The sequence below is a fragment of the Aphelocoma coerulescens genome, chromosome 2 (genome assembly GCF_041296385.1).
Source record: "Aphelocoma coerulescens isolate FSJ_1873_10779 chromosome 2, UR_Acoe_1.0, whole genome shotgun sequence".
Taxonomy (NCBI): Eukaryota; Metazoa; Chordata; class Aves; order Passeriformes; family Corvidae; genus Aphelocoma; species Aphelocoma coerulescens.
In genome coordinates, this window is record NC_091015.1 from 82,830,442 (window position 1) to 82,852,665 (window position 22,224).

General features: G+C 40.2%; 2 protein-coding genes across 5 annotated transcripts in view; one reads left to right on the top strand and one right to left on the bottom strand.

Moving 5' to 3' along the window:
* Positions 1 to 7,540: 7,540 nt before the first annotated feature.
* Positions 7,541 to 20,635, bottom strand: C2H5orf22 (chromosome 2 C5orf22 homolog). Of its 3 annotated transcripts, none has more exons than XM_069008305.1 (9): positions 20,490 to 20,635; positions 17,964 to 18,109; positions 15,987 to 16,136; positions 13,586 to 14,045; positions 12,908 to 12,970; positions 11,804 to 11,925; positions 10,870 to 10,936; positions 10,121 to 10,260; positions 7,541 to 8,770 (listed from the first exon to the last, which is right to left on the bottom strand). In XM_069008305.1, the coding sequence occupies exons 1-9, from the start codon at positions 20,592 to 20,594 to the stop codon at positions 8,638 to 8,640; spliced, it is 1,386 nt and encodes a 461-aa protein (XP_068864406.1). In that variant the 5' UTR covers positions 20,595 to 20,635; the 3' UTR covers positions 7,541 to 8,637. The 3 variants fall into 3 exon arrangements, with proteins under 3 accessions (XP_068864406.1, XP_068864408.1, XP_068864407.1); XM_069008307.1 differs by lacking the exon at positions 20,490 to 20,635 and adding an exon at positions 20,098 to 20,393; XM_069008306.1 differs by lacking the exon at positions 20,490 to 20,635 and adding an exon at positions 18,834 to 18,924.
* Positions 20,636 to 20,665: 30 nt separating this feature from the next.
* DROSHA (drosha ribonuclease III) overlaps positions 20,666 to 22,224 on the top strand; it is a 73,858-nt gene continuing 72,299 nt past the window's right edge. Inside the window, exon 1 of one of the 2 annotated variants that reach the window (XM_069008301.1) lies at positions 20,666 to 20,710. The gene's annotated coding sequence lies outside the window, so the exon portion shown is untranslated. Of the gene's footprint in view, positions 20,711 to 21,005; positions 21,122 to 22,224 lie in introns of those variants that run through there. The other variant, XM_069008303.1, reaches the window with a different exon arrangement.

Sequence of the window (22,224 nt, forward strand, 5' to 3'; positions counted from 1 at the left end):
AAATGGTTTTGCCTTTGCTGCTGCTGTTGCTAAGATGCCCAAGATGCATGCTCTCTTGATTCTCCTCAGACTGTCAGGCAATTTATTCTCAATCTCCAGCAATGTGAAACTCATCAGTTTCAGATTACCTGGAAAACACTGTGTAAGAGCTCACATTTTTTTCTAGCATGCCACTGTCCAATTGTTAGGAAAACCTCCAAACCTAGTAAAAGTATATTCACAGATAAGTGTCATCAAAGTGTGTCTTTCTCCCAGGCTTAGTGTTGCATGGAAGTCTCTTTATCTTAGGCACACTGTGGTTCAGAGAACAGCTGTGTCCATTGCATGTGTTGTTGCTGACCTTGATCTTAACTGTGTTTTCCTGCTTCAGATGAAAGCATGGAGATGTCTTTGGTTCCAAAACCTCTGGTTTGCTGATCCATGAATGTCCATTTCATCTCTGACTGCTGCGTTGTTTCTCATGGTGGTGTGCACTCTCACTGTGTTTGACTCCAGATGCACAAGAGGTGACCTCTGGGATACACAGCTTTATCCCAGGCCTGGAAGTCTGGGTGAAGATCAAAGAGATTCAGATCAACCAGAGCGAAGGAGGCTTCTTTTCTTGTGCCTTGTATGTGATGCCGTTGTGTCAGAGACTGAGCAACTCTGCCTGTGGACTCTCTAGGGCCTAGTAAAGAGTCAGCTCATGCTGCTGCCTCAGGGGGAAAATTTGTACTGCCTCCTCCCATTTCCTGGTTTGCTCTTTACACAGAGCTTATGAGAGTAGGAGGCTGACAAGTTTGAGATGCTAATCCACCCCAGAGTTTACTGGAAGCAGATCAACAGAGCCAGCCAGCATTCATCTGGGGAAAGAGAAGATGGAGAACAATAGTCACACTCACTGCCACCATATGGTGGTGAGAGATGCCTCATTTCTTTAGAAGGCTACACATTTTTGAGAACTTCTCTAGCTCTGCTCCAGATCAAATTGTTTCTCTGTCTTCCATCTATGGATGAATAAGGCTTAAAGTGTTAATTTACATTCTTTTGTGTGATGGTTTATTACACAGTGCAGGTAAGTAGGTCTGTCACTGTCTTTTCCTTCTAGGACTGGAGAATCATTACCAACATCCTTTGTTGTCCTGAAATCTTCCTCAGTTTATGATGCAATTAAAGCTTCCAAACTATAGCTGGGATTATTTTTATGCCCCATCAAATACCCGTGTAACTTGTGTGCGTGACTATATGCAATTCCTGCTTCTGGGAAAAAATAGAAAATTGTTTTGTCCAAAAATTTTGTCTCAGGCTGATGTTTTGCAACTGGAAAATTGGTTTTCCAAATGTGCCAAATACAAACAATACATTGTTTTCCTTGTGTTTCATTTTACATTCTTATCATCTAAAGAAAAGAAATATATTTTCCCTCTCTATAGCTATCATTGTTTGAAAAGAATATATACAACTTGACCTTTACCAGCAGACTGATCTCATCTAATGTTATTCCAGACCCAGGAAATACATAATTCTGAAAATCAAAATTGTACCATCAAAACATGGCCACAGCATTAGTCCTACTGGCCATGGGGAAAACTCTCAGAGAATAAACAAATCTGAGATAATGTCAAAGGTATTTAGTAGTCACTCTTCTGTAAACAACGTATTAGAACCTGGATTTTCACTGCTAAATCTCAAATACACAAAGAATCACAGACATAAAAATTTTGCAGTAACAAACATGACAAATGATGGCATTGCATTTCCCTCTTCCTTTTGTTCTTTACTCAGTGGAACACCTATTGTGATTGTGAAGGTTCAATGAAGTATAGGTTGTTGAAGATTGATGTATGTCTAAAATTAGTCTTAATAAGAGATGCACTGCCGTGCACTGTATCATTACAGATTGTGAATTCAGTTACAGGTGCACACTAATGTGCATATCAGGGACTGCACTGTACAGATTCCAGCTATAGAATTTAGCTACAGGTTCTTCTAGGGCCAGAGACCAATAAGCTGTTAGCAACTCTTTATAACGCTTTCTATGGGCAAATCTCTAAAGACATTGATGACACACTTGTCATACCTGCCCTGTGTTTACAAGTTAAATCACGTATTTACTTGTCTTAATTGATTCTTAATATGCCATGTTGCAAAGCATGATCAATACAATGATCACTTTCTTTTTATACCTAGGTAGGAAACTGAACATAGGATGGTCATATGTGTTGTGGTTTAACCCTGACCAGTAACCAAGTACTGTGCTGCCACTTGCCCATGGCAGGGTGGGGAGGATAATCTGGAAAAAAAATTTAAAATCCTGTGTTTAGATAAGAACAGTTTAATAATTATAACAAAGTAAAATATAATAATAATAATAATAATAATAATAATAATAATAATAATAATCATGACAGCAACAATAATGCTAAAGGAGAGGAAGAGAGAGCTAAAACCCAATAGAAACAAATTATACACAATCCAATTGCTCAGCACCTGCCCACGGATACCCAGCCTGCCCTGAGCATCAGTCAGACTCTCTTCTGTTTAACTTACCCAGTTTATATCTCAGGCATGACACTCTGGCCAGTCCAGGTCAGCTGTTCCAAACATTGTTCTTAGCTAATTTAGGAAATACATTTTTTTTAAATGTATTTTTCTTCTGAAATATGCAAGATGGAACATTTTGATCTTATTTCAAGTAATAGATTTAATTTTTCAGATGAAATTACTTGTATTCGTACTTTTTCTTAATCTTAAAAAAAAAATTAAAGACCCCACATTGAGGCAAATACATTAAAAACATAAACTGGGTTGGTGTTGACCAACCCAGTATGAAAAATTTCTACCAATTAATAAAATTGCAAATAAAAATGCTGAAGTTTCATTATTGCCAGTGAATCAAAGACGAAGTGGATTTTTTTAGCCACCTAAACAATAATTACAAATTACTAATTACAAAATTAGGCATCAAAAATTAGACCACAAAATACACAAACGGGAGAAATGGAAATTTGAGGAAGTATCTTTGGCATGTTTGAGAAGGATGTAAGACACAAAAGATAGAGATGATATATCACATTTATATTTGGAATTTTCTCTTAAAAATATCTTTAAGTAAGCAAATTCTCTTTTGTTTCCAGTCACTTTTCAAACACTTACGGACCTGTGCCAGGCATATCCCAGGATTTCCTCAGAAACCTGATGAATCACAGGCAGCAGCAAAAATAAACATGTTAGTGGGAATTCACCCCCAACAACATTCATGCTTTAAAAGTGTTTCTTCTTCATGAGGCCAGTCCCAGGCATTTTGTTCACTGAATGGTCCTTTTCAGCTGTTGGACCTAATTATGAGGACATTTTGGCAACAGGCTGAAGCAGCATGACTGTATAAGTAGCTCCTTAATAAGACTTTGTGTTAGATGATTTTAGTGTCACTCTGCCTTGTGCACAAGGTTATGATTTAAAGAACAATATGTAATTCTGGCTAAAGTAGAATGTTTAATACTGTAGCATTCAGGGCTTAGAGGTGTTTTGTGCCTTCTGTGTTTTTAAAGCTTAGTATTGGTATGTTGTCTAGAGAGAGAAAATACCAAACGAATTAAAGGCTTAGAAGGAAAAAAGGAGAGAACAAAGGCAAAGGAAGCAGATTAAAAAAATCCAAGGATGAGTAGGTGGGATGGGAAGGAACAGAGTTTTGTTACTAGGACTGCTACCCTCCTTGAAATCTGAGAAACAGGAAAAAAAGGGAACTACTTCTATACTTCTGCACTGTCTAATGATACATAGGGTGACTTGTTAGAAAAGAAGCAGCATCCATAACCTCCCCAAAGGCAGAACTTTTAATCTGCAGATTTTGTTCTGTCAAATTTCCTATGAAAACCCGTGTACCATATTTATTTTATAAAGGTATTGCTATCATTGCAACTTATAAACAAGGAAACCAAAAGTCTTATCAGTGAAGTATTTCTGTCTGACATGACATTGTTACCTGCATTGACAATTTTGAACTATCTGGGAAGTGGAAGTCACTAATGCATCATCTTTTGACTTGCACTTCTCAGGAACTTTAATGAGCAAGCTTTGAGTGGTGCCATATTTACTTGAAATAAAATAGCACTTAGAGGCATGGAAACAAAATGCATCCGTATTCTGACTTTAGTTACAGACATTTCTAAAATGCCACTTACAAAAGAACAATCAGGGTTTACTGAGGAGGACCAGTCAGGTCTCAGTTTAATGAGTGGGCTAGAGCCAAGGCAGGGAGTAGCTCAGAGAAGCTAGTGGACTTACTGGAAAAAGGGGGCATCTGAGTTTGGGCAATTGGAATTACACAAACAATATCAGAAGTTCCATGTTAGTGGGAATTGGGTAGCTGGTGACATGTACTTAAAGTGAGAAAATAAATAAAGTTGAAGTAAAGAGAAGAAAGTCCCAAGGCAGGCTTTGATACATTAAAGTCAGGTATTTGAGTTAGCTTGGCTATTAGTATTCAGAGCTGAGCAAAATCAAGCAGCAGGAAGGACCACGTGATGCAGGCTACAGTGTTCCAGAAGGCTTTTGTATACCTTGGAGTCTTATTAAACTTGTGTTTTCTAAAACATGTTTAGAGGCAATTACAAGAATGGCTGGAAGAGATGCTGGGTAGCAAGCAGAGTATCTCAGCTCCATATTAGTTACTCTGCTGGGAGATATTTCTGGACTGTACATTGTGACTCTACACTGAATAAATCTAAGATTTAGTATTGCCTAGGGCAGGCAAGGGATGGACATATTTTAGACCTGTTTTGGGAGGTCTAGCCCTCAGTTTGCTATAATGAACCTAATTCTGTAAAGCAGTGAAAGACAAACACAAATTAGTATTTATTTGTTTTGCCAAGGACCTTGAGTAAAACTGTATGCTGACAATTCTGCTAAAGGCATGCAATCCATAAGAAAGCCGCCCAGGAGACAGTGCAACCCCCTGTGGTAGAAGATGTGCAAAACCATTAGGACATTTATGGAAGCTGCTGAAAATGTGTAACTAGCATTTAGCAAGGGAAGACTGGAATGATTTGTCTCTCTCCAGTGAGATGGCTCCTTCCTTGAGAGGGCTAAGCATCCCTACTTGAAATTATTTATGCTCAAAAATAAATTGCAATAGAACTGTAAATTAATACACAAGCACTACACGGAACCAGACAAAAATTCAGACCAGAGACACTTCTTGAATGTTTCGGGATGTAGTGAGTAAAGCTTTCCTTTGCAGACAGGAGCTCCCTTATCTGAGAGGGGGGGAGGTGGGAGTCCCTGTAAGTCTGCAGGCACCAGCAAAGGGACCCAGCACCTTTGTGAGCTGTGCTTGTGACAGAGAAGCAGGGCAGACAGGGGTCCACAGCCTCAAAGATAGGTAAGAAATTAATATACCTTTGTGGGGGTGATACGAGCCTCCCTTGGGGTCATTGTAGACCAAAGCCAGATTGCCTCTCTCCCAGGACTGGTCTGTGGCTGGACCTGATGACAGGGAGGGAGTTTGTGCCAGAGCAGGAGCTGGGACTGGGTTTGCTGGGTCTCTGACTTGCCATCTACACTGTGGTGTGGGAGCTGCACCTCTGCTGTGGCAACAGAGGATTTCCTCCTGCAAGAGACACTGAAAGCTGAAGGCAGAAAACCGATGTCTTTCATCCTTGTTCCTGAGAGTGGTTGGGAATTATAAAGGATTTGTGGCACTGATGGGGACAACAGGGACCATCAAGCAGGACAGGAGGGGACCTTCCAGTGCTGCCCCTTGGATGCATAAGGAGAAAGGACCCATATTCTGGGCCTCCTAGAAATACAGTCATAGAACTGTTTAGGTTGGAAAAGACTTCTCAGATCATTGAGTCCAGCCATCAACCCAGCACTGCTAAGTCCACCACTAAACCACAATCCTAAGTGCCACATAACACACATCTTTTAAATACCTCCAGGGAAGGCCCTCTTCCCCCAAGACTGATCTTGCTGGAGAATTATCTTCTTCTTCCACGGTAGCAGTAGAAAGAAAATGTTTACGGAGTCAAGTCTTCTGCCCCCACAGTCCAGCTCTGACCAAGGCTAGGGTGATTGACTCACAGCGCCGTTACCAGAGGATGGGAAGGGACAGAGCTGCCACAGACAGACACAGAAGCCTCAAGGAGGGGAAGAGATGGTAACAGAGAACAAGGTAACCTCTGCCATCCAACTCCTCCCATTCACTCTTCTTGGAAAAGCTAATTTTGTTCCACAGTGACAAGCTGGGAATCAGCAGTGTGGCTGGGTTGCAGAGCTGGTGATGCACAGGGGAGGCAGAGGCTGCTCAGCGTGTCTGGTTTAAGGCCCTATTTCATACTGCACACAAATGTGTGATAGTTCTACTGTTTATATCAAAATGCTCAGGTTGATGGTCCATCTTGGAAGCTGAGCCACAATTAAGACAGAACTATCTCTACTGCTGCAGATGCCCTCCAAAGTGGGCATCCTTACTCCTCCATGCTGCCAAAGGGAATAGCAGAGCTAGCAGAGGCATCTAGACACAAGAGACAATATGAAGCTGCTGACTTACACAGTGCTGCTGTGCTTATATCCTCAAGTGAATTTATTTCTAATGGGCCTTCATGTCCCACCCTTACAGCACTGATTAGAGGAGTTATGCATTGCGATTTCACTGTCTCGTTTTGTTTAATACATACAGAACTAAGCTGAGAGGAAAATGAGGCAGACACACAGAATGGATGATTTGGGCATCTGGTTAATAAATAAGCTGTATAGGGCAGAAGAGAGAAAGAAGAGATACCTGTTTGTGGCTCAGCTTGATTACTTTTCGCCAAAGTAAAAAACAACGTTGCAAATGTCCTTAATGTAGAAATTAATGTCTTTGTTATTATGCAAGACTGGCATTTTCTGGCTTGTATACACAGCCTGTGTTAGTCAGAGATTTCAGATGATAACAATTTGAATTCATAAATAAAAACTATGCTTGAAAGGAAGATTTCTTAAATAACTTGGATAACAAATAGTCAATTCACGATGTTACTTTGATTCTGCAGAACCGCCATGAACACGTGTGTGAGCCAGCATAGGCAGGACACAGGAACAACCACAAGGCCACAGAAAAATAGTACATTTTATTTTGTTACCTCACCAAACAAGGCACCCTAGAGCAGCACCCAGGCAGAGATGCAGGCACTATTGAGTTTGGTTCATGCTAAAGGTTCTGCTGCTTGGATCCCCGAGTCCTGGCTGCCAGGCAGCATTTTGCCCTCCCTTGTCCAGGCCTTCCCGAAGGAAAAGTGGCTCTCACCTACCCACCCAGAAGGGGTCAGCCATGCCCCACATGGTTTTTCTTTTGTTTTCTACAACCTTATGCAAAGCCCAGCATAAAGGATCATTAACTTTAAAAAACCCCCAATCTTTACACAAGCAGCATATATGATCTGACTGCACTTCATTCATGTATGTAATGTATGGCTTTATAACTTTTTTGTAATTTATGAAGTATTAAGGAAATCAGCTCCAGGGCTAGGCACATCTTTGTGACAGACATGTCACAAAACCACAAATAAAATGGATCCATGGTCATGGAATTTATTCTACTGGAACAAATTTTTAAAGGAATTACATATTTACAGTTTCTAATATAGTCATTTATATCAACAGCACTAGTAGGAAAAAACTGTAAAAGTGCACAAAGTCTCTGTATCTCACTTTCTCAGAGTCAAGTTAGCAAATGAACCCCGTTATTTCAGAAATTACAAGCAAAATCTGTTCCTAATAAAAGAAAATATTCTAGGTGGCATTTTGTCCTTCCTGTATCAGTTTTATTTCCAATAAATTTTTCCTCTTAAAGTGCCAGTTTTCTCTATAAGTATATTGATTTTTCCCAAACAGCAGTACTGAAATGGGTGAAGACCTAGTACAGAAGGTTTTGCTGCTGACTTCAGTGAAGCTAAATCTTTGTTTCTGAAGAAACCATCAATTCCTTACAGGATTTAAAACCATAAAAGCATGCACATGCACACATACTTTTTAACCTCAAAATTACGTAAAAGTGTCTGTACATTAGGGATATTATTTGAGCCACCAATAAAATACTCTAAGGCAAAATAAGAAAATATTAATGAAACAGAAAATAAACATAAATGATATTCTGTGGATGGGGCAGAAGCCATGAGCTGCTCTAGAGAAATGAGAGGGTCATCTCAAACACAACACTTAGGAAAGATCATTACACAGACCTACAGTTTTAAGAGCATTTTTAAGATCATTTTTTAAAAGATATAATACAACTCAGGACCAAATCTGTTACCAAATTACAAAGACATACATAATGGAAAACCATTTTAAGAAATTATATATTTTATTTCACAACCACAAAGAAACAGGACAAAACCCCCCAGTTTTTAGACAAAAAGTTATTTCTCTTGTACCAATTTTAAGAAACAAGACAGTAAAAGTAATAATTACAGAACTAATCTGAACAAAGCCAAACAAGTAACAGTCAGTTCAGATGCAGCTGACTTGGAGAAAGCAATGCAACTCAACCCCTGGCTGGGTCAGCTTGGGTTCTAGTGCCACCTGCTGAAATAACAGTAGTCTTCCCTTTGCAGTCACAGCAAATATGCAATTTAAATTAATCCTCTGCCTTGGACAGCAACACGTGAAGAAAGGTCATGAAGAAGATGAAGTGCTTGAGTAATCTAAGTGCACATCGAGAGAGCCATACACTGAACGTAGTAAACTGAGAACTTTCTCTTGAATCATGTCAACCTGCTCTGAAGGGCAGTAGTCATCCAAACTTGATCTGTAAAAAAAAAAAAAAAAGCATGAGAATACAGGTATCACCACCATGACCACATCGTGTATTCCTGCAATACTCTGCACCTAGGCTGAAGCTTCCTTCAAACTGTGGCAAGTTTTGCCTCCCAGTATCCCTTCAAAGCTGTGCTCCTCATCATCACTTTTTAAGTTTAATAGAAAGTCTGCAGCAGATCAGGAACATGACCTAATCTTTCCAGTTCTACTCTCTTCCTGAATCTGACACAGAACATAGTGGCAGTCAAAGTTCAAGCAAATGATCTAATTAAAGGGCATGTGGAAAACTAAGATTGAAAAATTCAAATGCTACTGGTAAAGTAGGCAGGAAAACTTGAAAAACAGATTTTCAAAATAGCTGGCATATAGCATTTTTTACAGTATCTATTAATGAACTTCAAACAGATACTAGTAAAAAGCAGAGCTGACTTCCTGAATTTTTTATCTGTCAAGATCTACAGAGATGATTCTAGTTTCTTCACAACAGTGGATAATAACCCGGCAATTGGCACAGGGAATACAGCTTTCTTTTATTGCAGGCATTAGCCATACCAGTTCTTGCTGACAAAACCAGTTTCATGTCAGCTTCTGCTACTGTTGCCTGCTCTTTAAGGGCACAATTCGTATTTCTGAATAATTAAATTGCAATAATTTGTCAAGTGGTACACTGTGGTCTTCAAATTAGATATTTTCAGGACAGATCCTTGGTTCTCCCAGGTCCCTGGCCTCAAAGTCCATCCTATTATTCTAAATAACAGTCTTACAGTCCTGGAAGCATAACTTTTAGCCCATAACGAAGTTTTACTAGAGCTTTAAAGAATATAAACCCCTTTCAGCCTACCAGATGAAAACTAGTTCCAGCGAAAGTTTCACTGAAAAAAGAAATCCTATCTGTAGTCCAATAAACCCTAGAGCAAGAGTGTAAGGAATGTGGGATTTCAGCCCAAGACAGCTTTGCTCTAATTAGCTCAAGTAATGCAAGCAGAGGAGATGTATGAACTCCAGTACAGCTATCAATCCCAACAGACACAAGGCCTCATCACAGCCTTTGTATAACCTGTGCTGAAGCTGATTAAGTCATCATGTTTTAACTGCCTTTGCAACCTGTGCCAGCTACTCTAAAGCCCCTTAACTCAGTCATCAGCGCAGAACTTTCTTTTAGCTGTGTCGATGCTGTCACTGCTTTATGATCAATGTTTTCAAATGTCAATTTTCACTCCACTATAAGGCTTCCATTTTAACAGAACTTAAGACAGAACCAGCCCTATATTGACAGGATCATTTAGCTTCATGAGCACAGTCTGGGCATTTTAAAGTGGAAGTATCTGTGCAGTCTCACCGAGCAACTGTCACAAGCGTGGGCGTGGGCAGATCTGTCAGTAGAACTCTAATGGATTCTATGAGGCCTTCGATCTCCTCTTCAGTGCTAACATGGTGAGGAAGCTCCACATAATCACAGGTCAGACCAGCCTGATGGACCTATGGGTAAATTAAAGAGAGATTTAATTTCTGTTGATGAATTATTGCTTATTCATGTAGAAAGTCTTTAGGATACCATCCCTAGCCCATCAGATAACTTACACCTCTTCAGACAGTAAGAGTTGTGGGGGTTTTTCCCCCAGCTTGTCCTTTAAACAAAACAAGTAAAACTCTGGAAGTTGTATGGATTATTTCATTACCTCCAGTACACTCTACCTCTTCTTATGAAGTCAGAGTATGCTGCAGCCCTTGAAGATGATATAGCTCTGATACTTTATAAATAGGTACCTTATTTTAAGCTCTACAAAGAAGATCAACAGACTGGTGAAATTTAACCTCTCTTCACAGGATGCAGCCCAAGGCATCACAGCCCTGAAAGATCATACTAATGTTGCCTAAATATAGACAGACAAGCAGATTAGAATTTTAGCAGCTTTGAAAAAGAAAAGCTGGTCTAAGTAATGAGAAATAAAACCCCAGGAAAATTACCAAAATCTCACAAGGTCCTGAATCAAGAAGCAAGTCTGAAAGTAAGTATGACTCTCCCTCCCTGTTGAAGCTATGCTTTTGACATCTGTCTGCTTTTTTCTCTTTTACTTTGTCACCTACCATTTCATAGTCTGGGCTTTCCATCCTGGTTTTCAAACTGTGAACTAGTTGAACAAGTGGCTTCATTCTGGAGTTAAAACAAAACCAGAATTTGTTACAAACACTTGGAAACACATATATATACACCTTAAATGGTTAAAAAAAAAAAAAGGAGAGGAAAAAAGAGAAGTTATAGCCTAAGATTTGAAAATGAAATTTGCTCCTCTGTGTCATCTTGCACTTGCAAAAATGGAAATTATCAGTATTACTGCACTGTTCCACCATGTCTTTCTTATAAAGTCCCTATACTCATACCTGCCTCTGGCAAGTCCTCCTTGTGCTTCTTTTAGGGTAGATCTGCAGAGAGGCTGTTGTAGCTCAAAAGTCATATATACTTTATAGGAAATACTTCTTGGCACTGTTAGAGAGGTTGGACAGTAACTGCTGCATTTGATGTGGGAAATTGAGTCATTTTCCTATCAAAAAAAAAGCTCAAGCTTTCCCTGTATCTTTTCAGCTGAAAACATTTAGTTTAAAAGCATATTGATGCAGTTCAGATGTTTAGTGGAGACTGTTGTTCAGATACACTTCCATTAACTTCCATTTTTCCAGAGAAAGCAGAACCTTCAGGAGCAAAGAACTCCATGCCCTCCTTGGTTTGTTGCTTTTTTTGAGAACTGTGCTACACACTGATGACTAAGGTTTTAATCACCAAATATGCCTCCATCCATAGACAACAGAACTTGCATGAAGCTGTACAAGACTGACCTTCCAAAGCTTACAGTGGCACTGAAAACAGCAGACTGCCTTTTCTTTTGTTTTGACTCTTTCTCCTCCAGAACTGAAGGAAAAACGGCATACTTGCATAGATCCTATCCATTTCTGTTATCAAAATGCTGGATTAATCAGTTCTCAAACTTCTGTTTGCAATTTAGGCCACTTAGAAATCTCCTACCCAGGATATGAAGCCCATTTCTGTAGGGTTTCTTCGTCATCACTGTCACACAAATCTGCAAATGCTGCTTCCAGATCTTCCAGCTGATGAACACGGTTTTCAACACAATCCAGCAAGTCTTCCTTTAAATAAGCATATATGAAAGTATGTTAGGAAAAAAAAGAGGTAAGAACATAATGATTTACCCTATGATTTAAATTCTGTAATGATTTATCTACTGGAAGTGGGGAATCAGAAACAACTGATTTATTCCTACAGCACATCTTTTCAAGAGGATCATAACGAACACCTGCAGAAACTGTTACACTTCCAGAATAAATCACCTCACTTTGCTCTCTTTTTCCTACTACAAATTAAAAAAGCCACCTTTTAAGTATGTACCTGTTTTTACTGTTGATTGACTAAGAAATGCGAAAATCAATCTGCCAATATTCAACATATCTCTATTTCTTTATTCACATATATTAATTATGTTTCATTTATTTGTGATAATTAAATGTGTTGAATCTCTCTGTATTAGTTTTCAGATGAGATTATGAAAGCTTGTATTTCCATGTTTTAGAAGCACACAGCCCATAAAATGAAAAGTACATTACAGTGGCATAATACCATCCTTTCCACATCTGAACAAAAAAGTTAAAATACCAATTACACATTCATCACAGCTCTGACTATCAAGAAAGATCAAAAAGGGAAGGAAGGGGAGAGCCTGGAGGTAGGGAAAAAAACAAAAAAAGAACTGGCCACCAAAAAAAAAAACAAAAAAAGAAACACCCCACCAAACCTGAGCCTTGTCAAGCCATAAAAAGAACAAGTAGGCTGGTGACTTACTATGTTTTCATTACTTCCTTGCCAATTATCATTTGTTTACAGAAATAAATTTTCACACTCATGCTAAACATTTATGCAATTCACATGTTTAATCAAAACATTTAATAATAAAAAATTCCTAAGATGCTGCTGATTAGCATTCAGCTGCATAGCTTAATGTGAGACCACTTCATTAAGCACCTTTGACAGGTTCCTTCCTGTTGTCGTAACTCATTTTCATTGGGTAAATAAAAAGAATCATTCCTTCATACATTCCACAAGGAAGCATCATACCTCTGTTGCATTTTTATGTGGCTTCTTGAAATTGTACAACTCTTGCAAAAGCTCATATTCTGTCTTTGAAAAAGAAAAAAAAGAAGAAAATGACTCTTCAAATGAGAAACCAAATCCACAAAGCCTTCCTTCTTCAAAAAAAGATAATTTCCCTACTCTAGTACTGCAGACAATAATGAACATAACAGCCTCTCATCAGGACAGGCTACCACTCTTTGGATAATCAACACTACTGTGCCTTTTGAAAGGCAGTCTCCTGATACCATCATGGCTTTCTAGGCACATTATACAGGGTAAAAAATGATAAAAATCTATCCTCCCTCCCTGATGAATCTTGCTGTGGGTATTTGGAAGGTAACCTCTGGAAACCCAAGCATAGCTTTTATGTCCCAATCAACAAGCAGAAGTTGAGTATACCCCTGACCTTGAATGTACACTCAATATTGATATCAAGTGTACAAAATTCCCCCTATTTGGTGGTTGTAATTTTTTACCATGTATGCTCCCATAGAAATATTTCTTTAAAATGGAAATATCTCTTTAAAATATTACCATGAATCATTAACCATGCCCAGCTAATCTGTTAATTTAGCTTAGGTGAGAGTTTCTCCATAGACATAAATACTTAAGGCTGGGACTCTTGTGAGTGGTACAAGGCTACTCAATTTCCATACTTACCTGTGTGTACATTTCTTTGAATGGATTTTTAACTGAAAAAAAATCCAAGTCAATGTCCAAAACATATGCATCCCCTTTCTGCAGTACTTGGCAGACATCTTTAACAACATCCCTTAATGGGCATTCACTGTTTTTGAGACAGCTTGAAGCTGAGCACTCTGCCACGGTTTCTGCCCTACTGAGGGCACATGCATTTTGTATTTCCTTTTTCTTCACACTCGGGATCGCGTGATCAAGGTCACCAGGAGCTACTGAAGAGGCAGAAGTGGCCCTTGCTGTGTCATCTGTATTTAGCTTCAGTCTTTTAGCGGATGCTACTTTGCCATTTCCTTCAGGGCTGTTTGATGACTCAGTAGGATTGATGAGAATGACGTGCAAATTTAAAGGCTTCTGGTTTTCTAGCTGATCAGCAGGAACATAAAGACCATCACTTAAGAAGTAATGATCTGTGCCAGTAACCCTAGAATTGACAATAACTCACAGTTAATATACCTCTTGGCAAAGAACTTAGGAAAAAGCATTTTATACTTTAGAGATCCAGAGAAGAATAAATAGATGTTTGATGGGTAATGAAAGCAGTAAAACTGTGCAGACAAAATTATTTCTTTTAATCCTCAGGTTTAAATTACGTTAAAGTTTTTTCTACTTCTTTATTGTGGAATAAATATATTAAAATTCACTCTATATTTTTTATGATATCCCTACAAGGTTTTAATGGATAAGAAAAAGATTCTGCATTATGTGCTACTAAGATTAATTTGTAACTGAATTGCATTTTCAAGACAGCATCCAGAATTGGCAAGATATTATCAATACTATAGCACATAAGATTGCAAAGCTATGGATATTTTCTCTTGGTTTTCTACTTTTCCAGGAAAATTATGATAGTTGGGTTTGAGACGTGCCCTGAAATGCATAAATATTGATCTAGTGCAAGTACAGTATTATGAATTCATAGGTAGAATTTAACTTTTTTTACCCCCAATTCTCTAAGTGATAAAGATGGTTACTAGAGGATAAATAGCTAACTATCAATTAAATCCCCTTGAAAAAAATCCAAAACAACTAACCAACCAAAAGCAACACTAAAACCACTACTTATGAAAATTTAAAGAATAGACTTTTCAAGTTGTATTTCCGTACATTAAGCCTTAAGCATCATAAACTCATATTAAAAATAAGATTAATGAGTGTGAACTTCTGCTCACTTGTGGTAAGGCCTCATTTGATTACAGGATATCACCATCAATCAAACACAAAGACAAATAATTTCCTAAGCAGAAGAGATTTGAAGCTTTGTTCCCCAGTGTTTTGTAGATGCATTACCCTGAGCTTGCCAAGGTGAGAGGCTGAATTACAACTCTATCTTGTTTACAAGGCATTCACAGGACATCTTCCCAGAAATTCTGCTGGGTTCAACATGAGCTCATTGTACCTCAGTGTCCACGAAGGAAGAGGCTGTGTCTATTGCCTCGCCATCTCTTGTCATCAAAACTTTTAGGACATTTGTATTTATGAGGACTCCTTCCCTTTCTTCCTTCATGATTTTGGTGAGCCTAGAACCTGAAGAAAATGTACCTGACCGTCTTCAAAAGGAAGCCTGAAATGTTGTTTTCATGATTGCTAAGGCCACCTGTGAGAGAGCTATTCAACCATCATGAAGTATTCCTACATACTGGTTAAATGATTAAATGTAACAGAAAGCACTAGCTTTTTAAAAAAAATTATTTAGGTTCCCTTTAGGCTTCAGATTCAGATTGAGAGCTTTAAGTGTTTTATTTAAGGTGGTAAAACAAAGCATTTCTCTGCTGTTTTCTGTTAAACTTGCTTCAAAAGATTTATTTTGCTATGCTCACAAGAGACATGATTTACAAATATCCACTAAAGCTGCACAAAATCACAACACAGTGAATATGGTGAATGCAAAATTATTATGGTCTGCATCCTGCAGAATGATGAGGGGCTCTGATTGGAACTTGAATCACAGAATAATTAAGATTCAAAGAGACAACTGGAAGTCTCTAGTCAATCATCTGATCAAAGCAGAACTAACTTCAAAGCTAGATGAGGCTGCCCAGGTCAATTTATCAAATGATGGAGAATTCACTACCTGAGTACCTATTTCAGTGCTTAGCTAAATTAATTTCAAAAAACCAAAACAACTCCAAAAAACCAAAAAAACTCACCCCACACTAGAAAAAGAGAGTCACAGATGATACCAAATAATAATTTTACTAGTTAGAGCAAAGACTAAATTGATACAAGTGTAACTGCATTATGTCCTAAAAAAATTATAAATACAAATTACATTTTCATCTTTATCCAAGAACACAAAAAAATTCCAATGGAAAGCTATAGAGATGGCTTTTATATTACTAGTACATGACAGCAGACAATTTACCTGATTGTTGTTGTTGATACATCTTTCCCAACTAGAAAATTGTGTTTCCCTTCTGAGATCTGCTGAGCCCAGGGTGGGTGAAGCCATACTACTTGAGAAATATGGCCAGCATAAACAGCAGGCATAATCCAGTTCTCAATACTTAATTCACTGTAATCAACACAGAAAGACAGAAGACAGCAATGTTACTTTCCCTATAAATAAAAATGGTCAAGAACACCACAAACATCTTCCACGTCTTGAAGGCCCCCATGCAAATCATCTAAAATTAGTGCTCCACGTAAGGGTAACATCATCAAAGAAAGAAAAGGAGGGAAAGCTTTATTCATAAGACAAACCAACAAAGTCTGTGCTAGATATAAAAAAGTTTGGACATAGAGTGGAATCAGCTTCACTCTTAGCATGGCACTTTGATTATAAACTCCTCAGTGGTGGACCTGGCAGTGTTAGGTTAATGGCTGGACTCAATAATCTTAAGAGGCCTTTTCAACCTTAATGATTCTGTGATTCTATGCCCTTTTCCTCTTGATACATCAGAAAGAAGAAAGTGCAAGGAACATTGTTCTAAATAACTTCAAACTGACCCTATGTGAGTATTTTATTGTAAACTGCTCCAAGTATATTTTAAATGTCATCCCAGTAATTAAAGTGAGTCAATCCACATCCACAGGATTAGCATCTTTCCTCATTATCAAGACCATATTTTCTTAGGTGTATGATGCCAACTATATCCTGGGCTGAAGCAAAAATGCTGCATGATGAGCAGGTCACAGGAGGGGATTCTGCCTCTCCACTCTGCTCGTGTGAGACCATACCTGGAGTGCTGCATCCAACTCTGGGCCCCCAATATAAGAATTACATGGACCCATTGAAGCACGTCCAGAGAAGGCCACGAAGATGATCAGAGGGCTGGAATACCTTTCCTATGAGGACAGGTTGAGAGAGCTGGGGTTGTCCAGCCTGAAGGCTGCACAAAGACCTTACAGGACCTTCCAGTACTTAAAAGGGGACTAGAAGAAAGCTGGAGATGGATTTTTTACAACAGCATGCAGTGACAGGACAAGAGTTTAAAGGATGTGTGTTTAGATTAGATATTAGGAAGAAATTCTTCACTGTGTGTGTGGCAAGGGACTGGAATGGGTTGTCCAAGAAGTTGTAGATGATCTATGCCTGGAAGTGTTCCAGGCCAGGTTAGATGGGGCCCTGAGCAACCTGGTCCAGTGGAAAGTATCCCTGCCCATGGAAGGGGAGTTGGAACTAGATGATCTTTAAGGTTCCTTCCAACCCAAACCATTCAATGATTTTATGATAGAGTCCATAAATTTAGCCTTTTAGTCATCCAACAAAGAGAACAAAATATTGACTATGGCTAGGGTGATTCAAGTACTTATACACCAAATGCATCAGCTAGTAATTACTGTAAATCACCATAATACTGAGGCAAACAATTTATTTTAAAACAGGAAGAGCAAGACAACAGCAGACATCACTGTGGCTTATTACCTACCTACCTTAGACGGTGGGGGAAAATATTGGTCTTTGTGATTTTAATAGGAATATCTTGTTCTACTTCAGATATTCAGCATGCCAGCAAAGGATGTGCTATTTCAATCTCAAAGTCAGTTTTTCAGTGTGAAGAGAGAAAGACTGTTTTAAAACTACAGATTTTCAGACAAAGCATCCACGCAGAGTGCTTTCCTGTTACCCAGAGGAACTACTTGGGATAATACCATCATACACTACTGAGCAAATACACAAAGCAAACTCACACACGTTAAATTGCCTGATATGCAGTGTGACTTTTTCCATTAAAAAATAAAAGTTTCAGCAAAAGTGAAAAGACAGAAAATACAACTTGAATCTGACTTATACCTCTTTTTTTCATCCTTCCTATGCAGTCATACCAATATTCACTGTGAATCAAAGGCAGCAACAAGTAGACGTAAAGTCTACTCTGATGCAGTACCTGGGACTTACCTAAAAAGAGCTTCTTTGTCAAATACAGTGTCTGCAGGCATATTCACAGGAATAAGAAGGTCTGGATGGGAATCAAGATGAACAAAACTGATGTTACTGGCAGGAAGATGCTTTGAACCAATGGCACGATAGATGAAAGGCAGCACCTAAAATGACATGAATAAAAACATTTTAATGATAACCAGTGGGCTGAAAAATACAACAGCTTTAGCAGCAAAAACACCAGTACCACTTTTTTTCCTTTAGAACTTGGATTAGAGGGAGGAGGAGACAGAAAGCAATACAAAGGGGAAATAACTCCAGTGGCAAGACAACTCATGAACAGTAATCATTATGAGCCGAAGCGTTCCAGATGAGAAACAGAAGAACCACAGCTTTACACCCTTTTTTTCTTCTTTATAGGAAGTCTTGTTTGCAGTAGCTCTTCTCACTAGCCATTCAGCTCAGTTCCTAGATGGTTTTTTTCATTTACAACTAAGCCCCAGGAATGCCCTTCCTCTTCTGCAGACTACTGCCCCTGTATTTCCTTCCCCAAGCTATAAAGTTTCCTCACCATGCATGGCCGCTGTGAAGATAAAAGCATTTTGCTCCTTGTGTTTTCTAAGTTAATTGATACAGACTGAAAACTGACCCCACCACGATTTAAACTTTAGCTTACCTTTCCCTCTTGAAGAATTAATTCTGAATCCCTACATGACTAAGTGGTTGTAATAGAGACTACCTTTCTCAACTGCCCAACTTTATCCCCTGCTGAAGGTCTTCACTCACAAGTGTGAAAAACAGGAGATGAGGCAATTCACCAATTTACAGCATGGAAAAAAAATATATAGGATGGTAAAAATGAGAAAACTGATGGCTGATTCATGATACCTCTTACTCAGAACTGCAGTACACAGAGTCTCTTCCACAGTTAGAAGGCATCAACTACCTTGGCTGCCAGAGCAAATCCAACAGGGATTGTGAATCACAGCCCTATTATACAGGGAATGTGAAGACTGCAAGAAGCAAAAAAATTATGTGTGACTTCTACGTTACAACAGAAACTGAGCTACTTTTTTGGATACAACTGATTAAGATGACAAATCCTGCACACTGAATGGGCATAACTGTAAACCTATGTATACTATTGCAATAGTAGATAAAACAAGGTTAAAAATAACATGGGTTCTGTGATCTATGGCTTGTACTCCTTAGGAAAAAAAGAAGTAATCTGGCCTACTAAACAACCTGCAATCTTTTCAATTAAAATTGAAAATTACCTCAGGTAAGTGCAACTACAGACTGCAACTAACCTTGCAAGTTCTCCTGATTTGGATTAAGAACAAAATTTCCTTCATGACAGCTATTCCTATTAATCAATGCATGATGCAGCTACTGAAAACTTGCTCTAGAGGAACATCAATGTCAGCAAGACTGATAAAACTTTCTGTGAAGTTCGTACTCTTTGGGACAAAAAGCCATTTATGTTTTATGCAAGATAGACCAATTCATCCACACTCATATACTGAAAACACAGTGTATATACTTAGTATTAAGAAAACTTTAAGCTAATTAAAACCAGAAATATAGTGACTAAACAAAGAAGGATCATTAAGAGGCACTATCTAAGAATTCCCACCACAGTGACATTAAGTTCTTGGATGCCATGAAAAATAAGCTATCACAGCATCATATATTCAACGAGTCTTAGCAAAAATGAACTGCATTAAACTACTTAAAAATCTGTACCCTTGTTTTCTTTAATAAACTTTACTACACTAATATCTTCTCTTTGTAAAGAATCAGTTATTTTAGGAATAAAGCCTCAGTTTATGCCACTATAAAAAACCCCAAGAGAAACGAGAAACAGCAGTTCAAAACAAGTTTCTTCACTTCCTTTTTCAATGATTCACCGAGAAAAAAAACCAAAGCTCCAGATTTAACATTTCTCATCTAGCAGGAGTCAATCTACTTGTTGGGATGGGATTATATTTACTTATCCTCTATTAACATGTAATACACTGGGTAGGGTTGAGTTTCCAAGTACTTCAGTAATATCTAGCAAATTATAACAGCAGTGTAGTGTAGGTATTATTTCCTTTTAACTATAGCAACTAATGATACAAAGAAGAAAAAAAGAGTCAGTAATAATTACTTTAAAAGATGCCAAAATACGATCATGGCAGTAAATAGCTCAATCACTGAATCGAGAAGGAAGATGAGGCCACCTGGGCACTGAACTTCATTGATGATTCATCAGCGGAAGGAAAGGCAGGTTTAGGGTTTGTGCATAGACGTGGAAGGGAGCGCCGTTCCCAAGGAAGCGCCCGGAGAACCCGCACACATGACGGGAAAGCGCATCTCCTGGGGAGGCCGCCAGTGACCGCGCCGGGCACCTCTCTTCGCTCCCATCCGCCACACTGAGCCTCCGCGCCGCGGACAAACACGCCACCACAAACACACACACCAGCCCGAATAACCGAAGCCGCTCCGCATGCCGCACCCGAGGGAGTCCCCATCCCAGGCAGGCCCGCGCGGGGCACTCACATCCTGGTGGTCCTCCACCACCCACACGGGCAGGGCCGAGTAGTGCCGCCGGGAGGCCCCGCGGGGCCGGGACGCGCCGCCGGGCCCCGGCTCCGCTCCGCTCATGCCGCCGCTGCCCCCGGGCGGGCGGCGCTTCCGCCCGCAGCACCTCCCACCGCTTTCCTGTTCCGGAGCCGGGGCGCTGCGGGCAGCGTTTGCCTCGGCGGCGGCGAGGGCGCCAGGTGGGCTCGGCGTGTCGGGCTGTCCGCGGAGGGGCGGCGGGGCTGCTCTTGGGCCGCTCCGCGCTGCCCGTGGTGCTCCGCAGCGGACGGGGCCGGGGCGTGACGGGGGCGCAGGTCCCGGGGTCGGGGGCGCAGGTCCCGGGGTCGGGGGCGCGGCGGCTCCGCGGGGCTGGCGGGGCCGTGCGGCGGAGCAAAGCCCGGTGCGGGGAGCGGGGCCCGGCCGGGGGCGGCTCCGTGCCCCCGCCCCACCCGGGGCCGTCGGGAGGCGGCGGTGCGGTGAGGCGGCGTGTCAGCGGATGGGTCAGGTCGGAAGGGACCAGTGTGTCATCTGGTCCAAGCTCCCGGCTCCAGCGGGGTCATCCCAGTGCACATGGCACAGGGTTACGTCCAGACGGTTCTTGAATAACTCCGGTGAGGGAGACTCCACAACCTCTCTGGGGAATCCGTTCAGTGCGCGGGCACCCGCACAGTAAAGAAGTTCTTCCTCATGTTCAGGTGGAACTTCCTGTGCATCAGTTTCTGCCCGTTCACTCTTGTCCTGTTGCACGGCACCACCGAGAAGAGCCTGGCTCCATCCTCTCTGACACCCTCCCTTAGACACTTACAGACATTGATGATATCCCCTCTCAGTTCCTCTCTTCTCGATGTGTCGGTGCCGTTTTGCTCTCAGCAGCGCATCTGCAGGCAGAGGCGAGTTTATTCGGTATTTTTTAGGGGACCAGTGCTGCTTTAGAATGCAGTGGCTCCCATCAGTGCAATAAATTTCCTCTTTAGGTGACAGGGAAAGGGGAGTTTGTCATTTTCTGTGTGTTTGAACTTACCTAACTTTAAATGAAAATTGAATGTGACTTGCTTTTGCAGCAGAGGGAGCTTTAAAATAATTTGGACATTTAAAATAGTTTTGTGTATTTTTGATTTTTTTTTGTCAGTTGTGATTCTGTGCATTCTGAAGGACTGAAATTAAAGTAGTAGGACTAGAGCAGTTCTCTGGCATTGGAGAGATCAGAGAGCCGATAAAGGAGACCCTTTATTTGAATGCTATGACATGTTAGAAAGAAACACGCTTAAAAGACAAGCACTGTGGTACAGCTTGTTTAAAGAAAATGTGTATGTGAATGTTAGTGAGGTCTAAAACAGTCTTCTGTTACAAGCCTGAGTTGTGTAAGAGCAAAGCAGGAGAGCTAAAGCAAAATTAATTCTGCATCTACTAGATTGTAGTTAATGTCAAGAAGGTGTACTGGTGCCAGACAAAATGGATGTTGACTTACTTTTTTTCTCCCTGGTTTTGGGGTTTTTTTGAGAGCCTTTACAAAGTTGGAGGGTACTGAGCAGGTACAGGCTCAGACTGGAAGGAACAAGTGGCTTTATACCATCATGACTGCTGTCTCCCAAAAGTGTGAGATTCTCACTTACATTGGCGCTTGGTTGTTCTGGAGAGGGAATGACTGGCACCAATTCCAGTCGCTCCCACTAAGCCCTGCGTGTGTGAGGAGGGTCCTCTTGATTCCTCCTCT

Excerpts from the sequence above, each read along its gene's own strand:
- C2H5orf22 (XM_069008305.1), bottom strand. The coding sequence starts at position 20,594 with ATGAGCGGAGCGGAGCCGGGGCCCGGCGGCGCGTCCCGGCCCCGCGGG. Across the intron at positions 18,110-20,489 it reads TGGTGGAGGACCACCAGGAT|GTGCTGCCTTTCATCTATCG; the intron begins GTGAGTGCCCCG and ends ATGTCATTTTAG. Across the intron at positions 10,937-11,803 it reads AAATGGGCTTCATATCCTGG|AATGAAGCCACTTGTTCAAC; the intron begins GTAGGAGATTTC and ends TTTTAACTCCAG.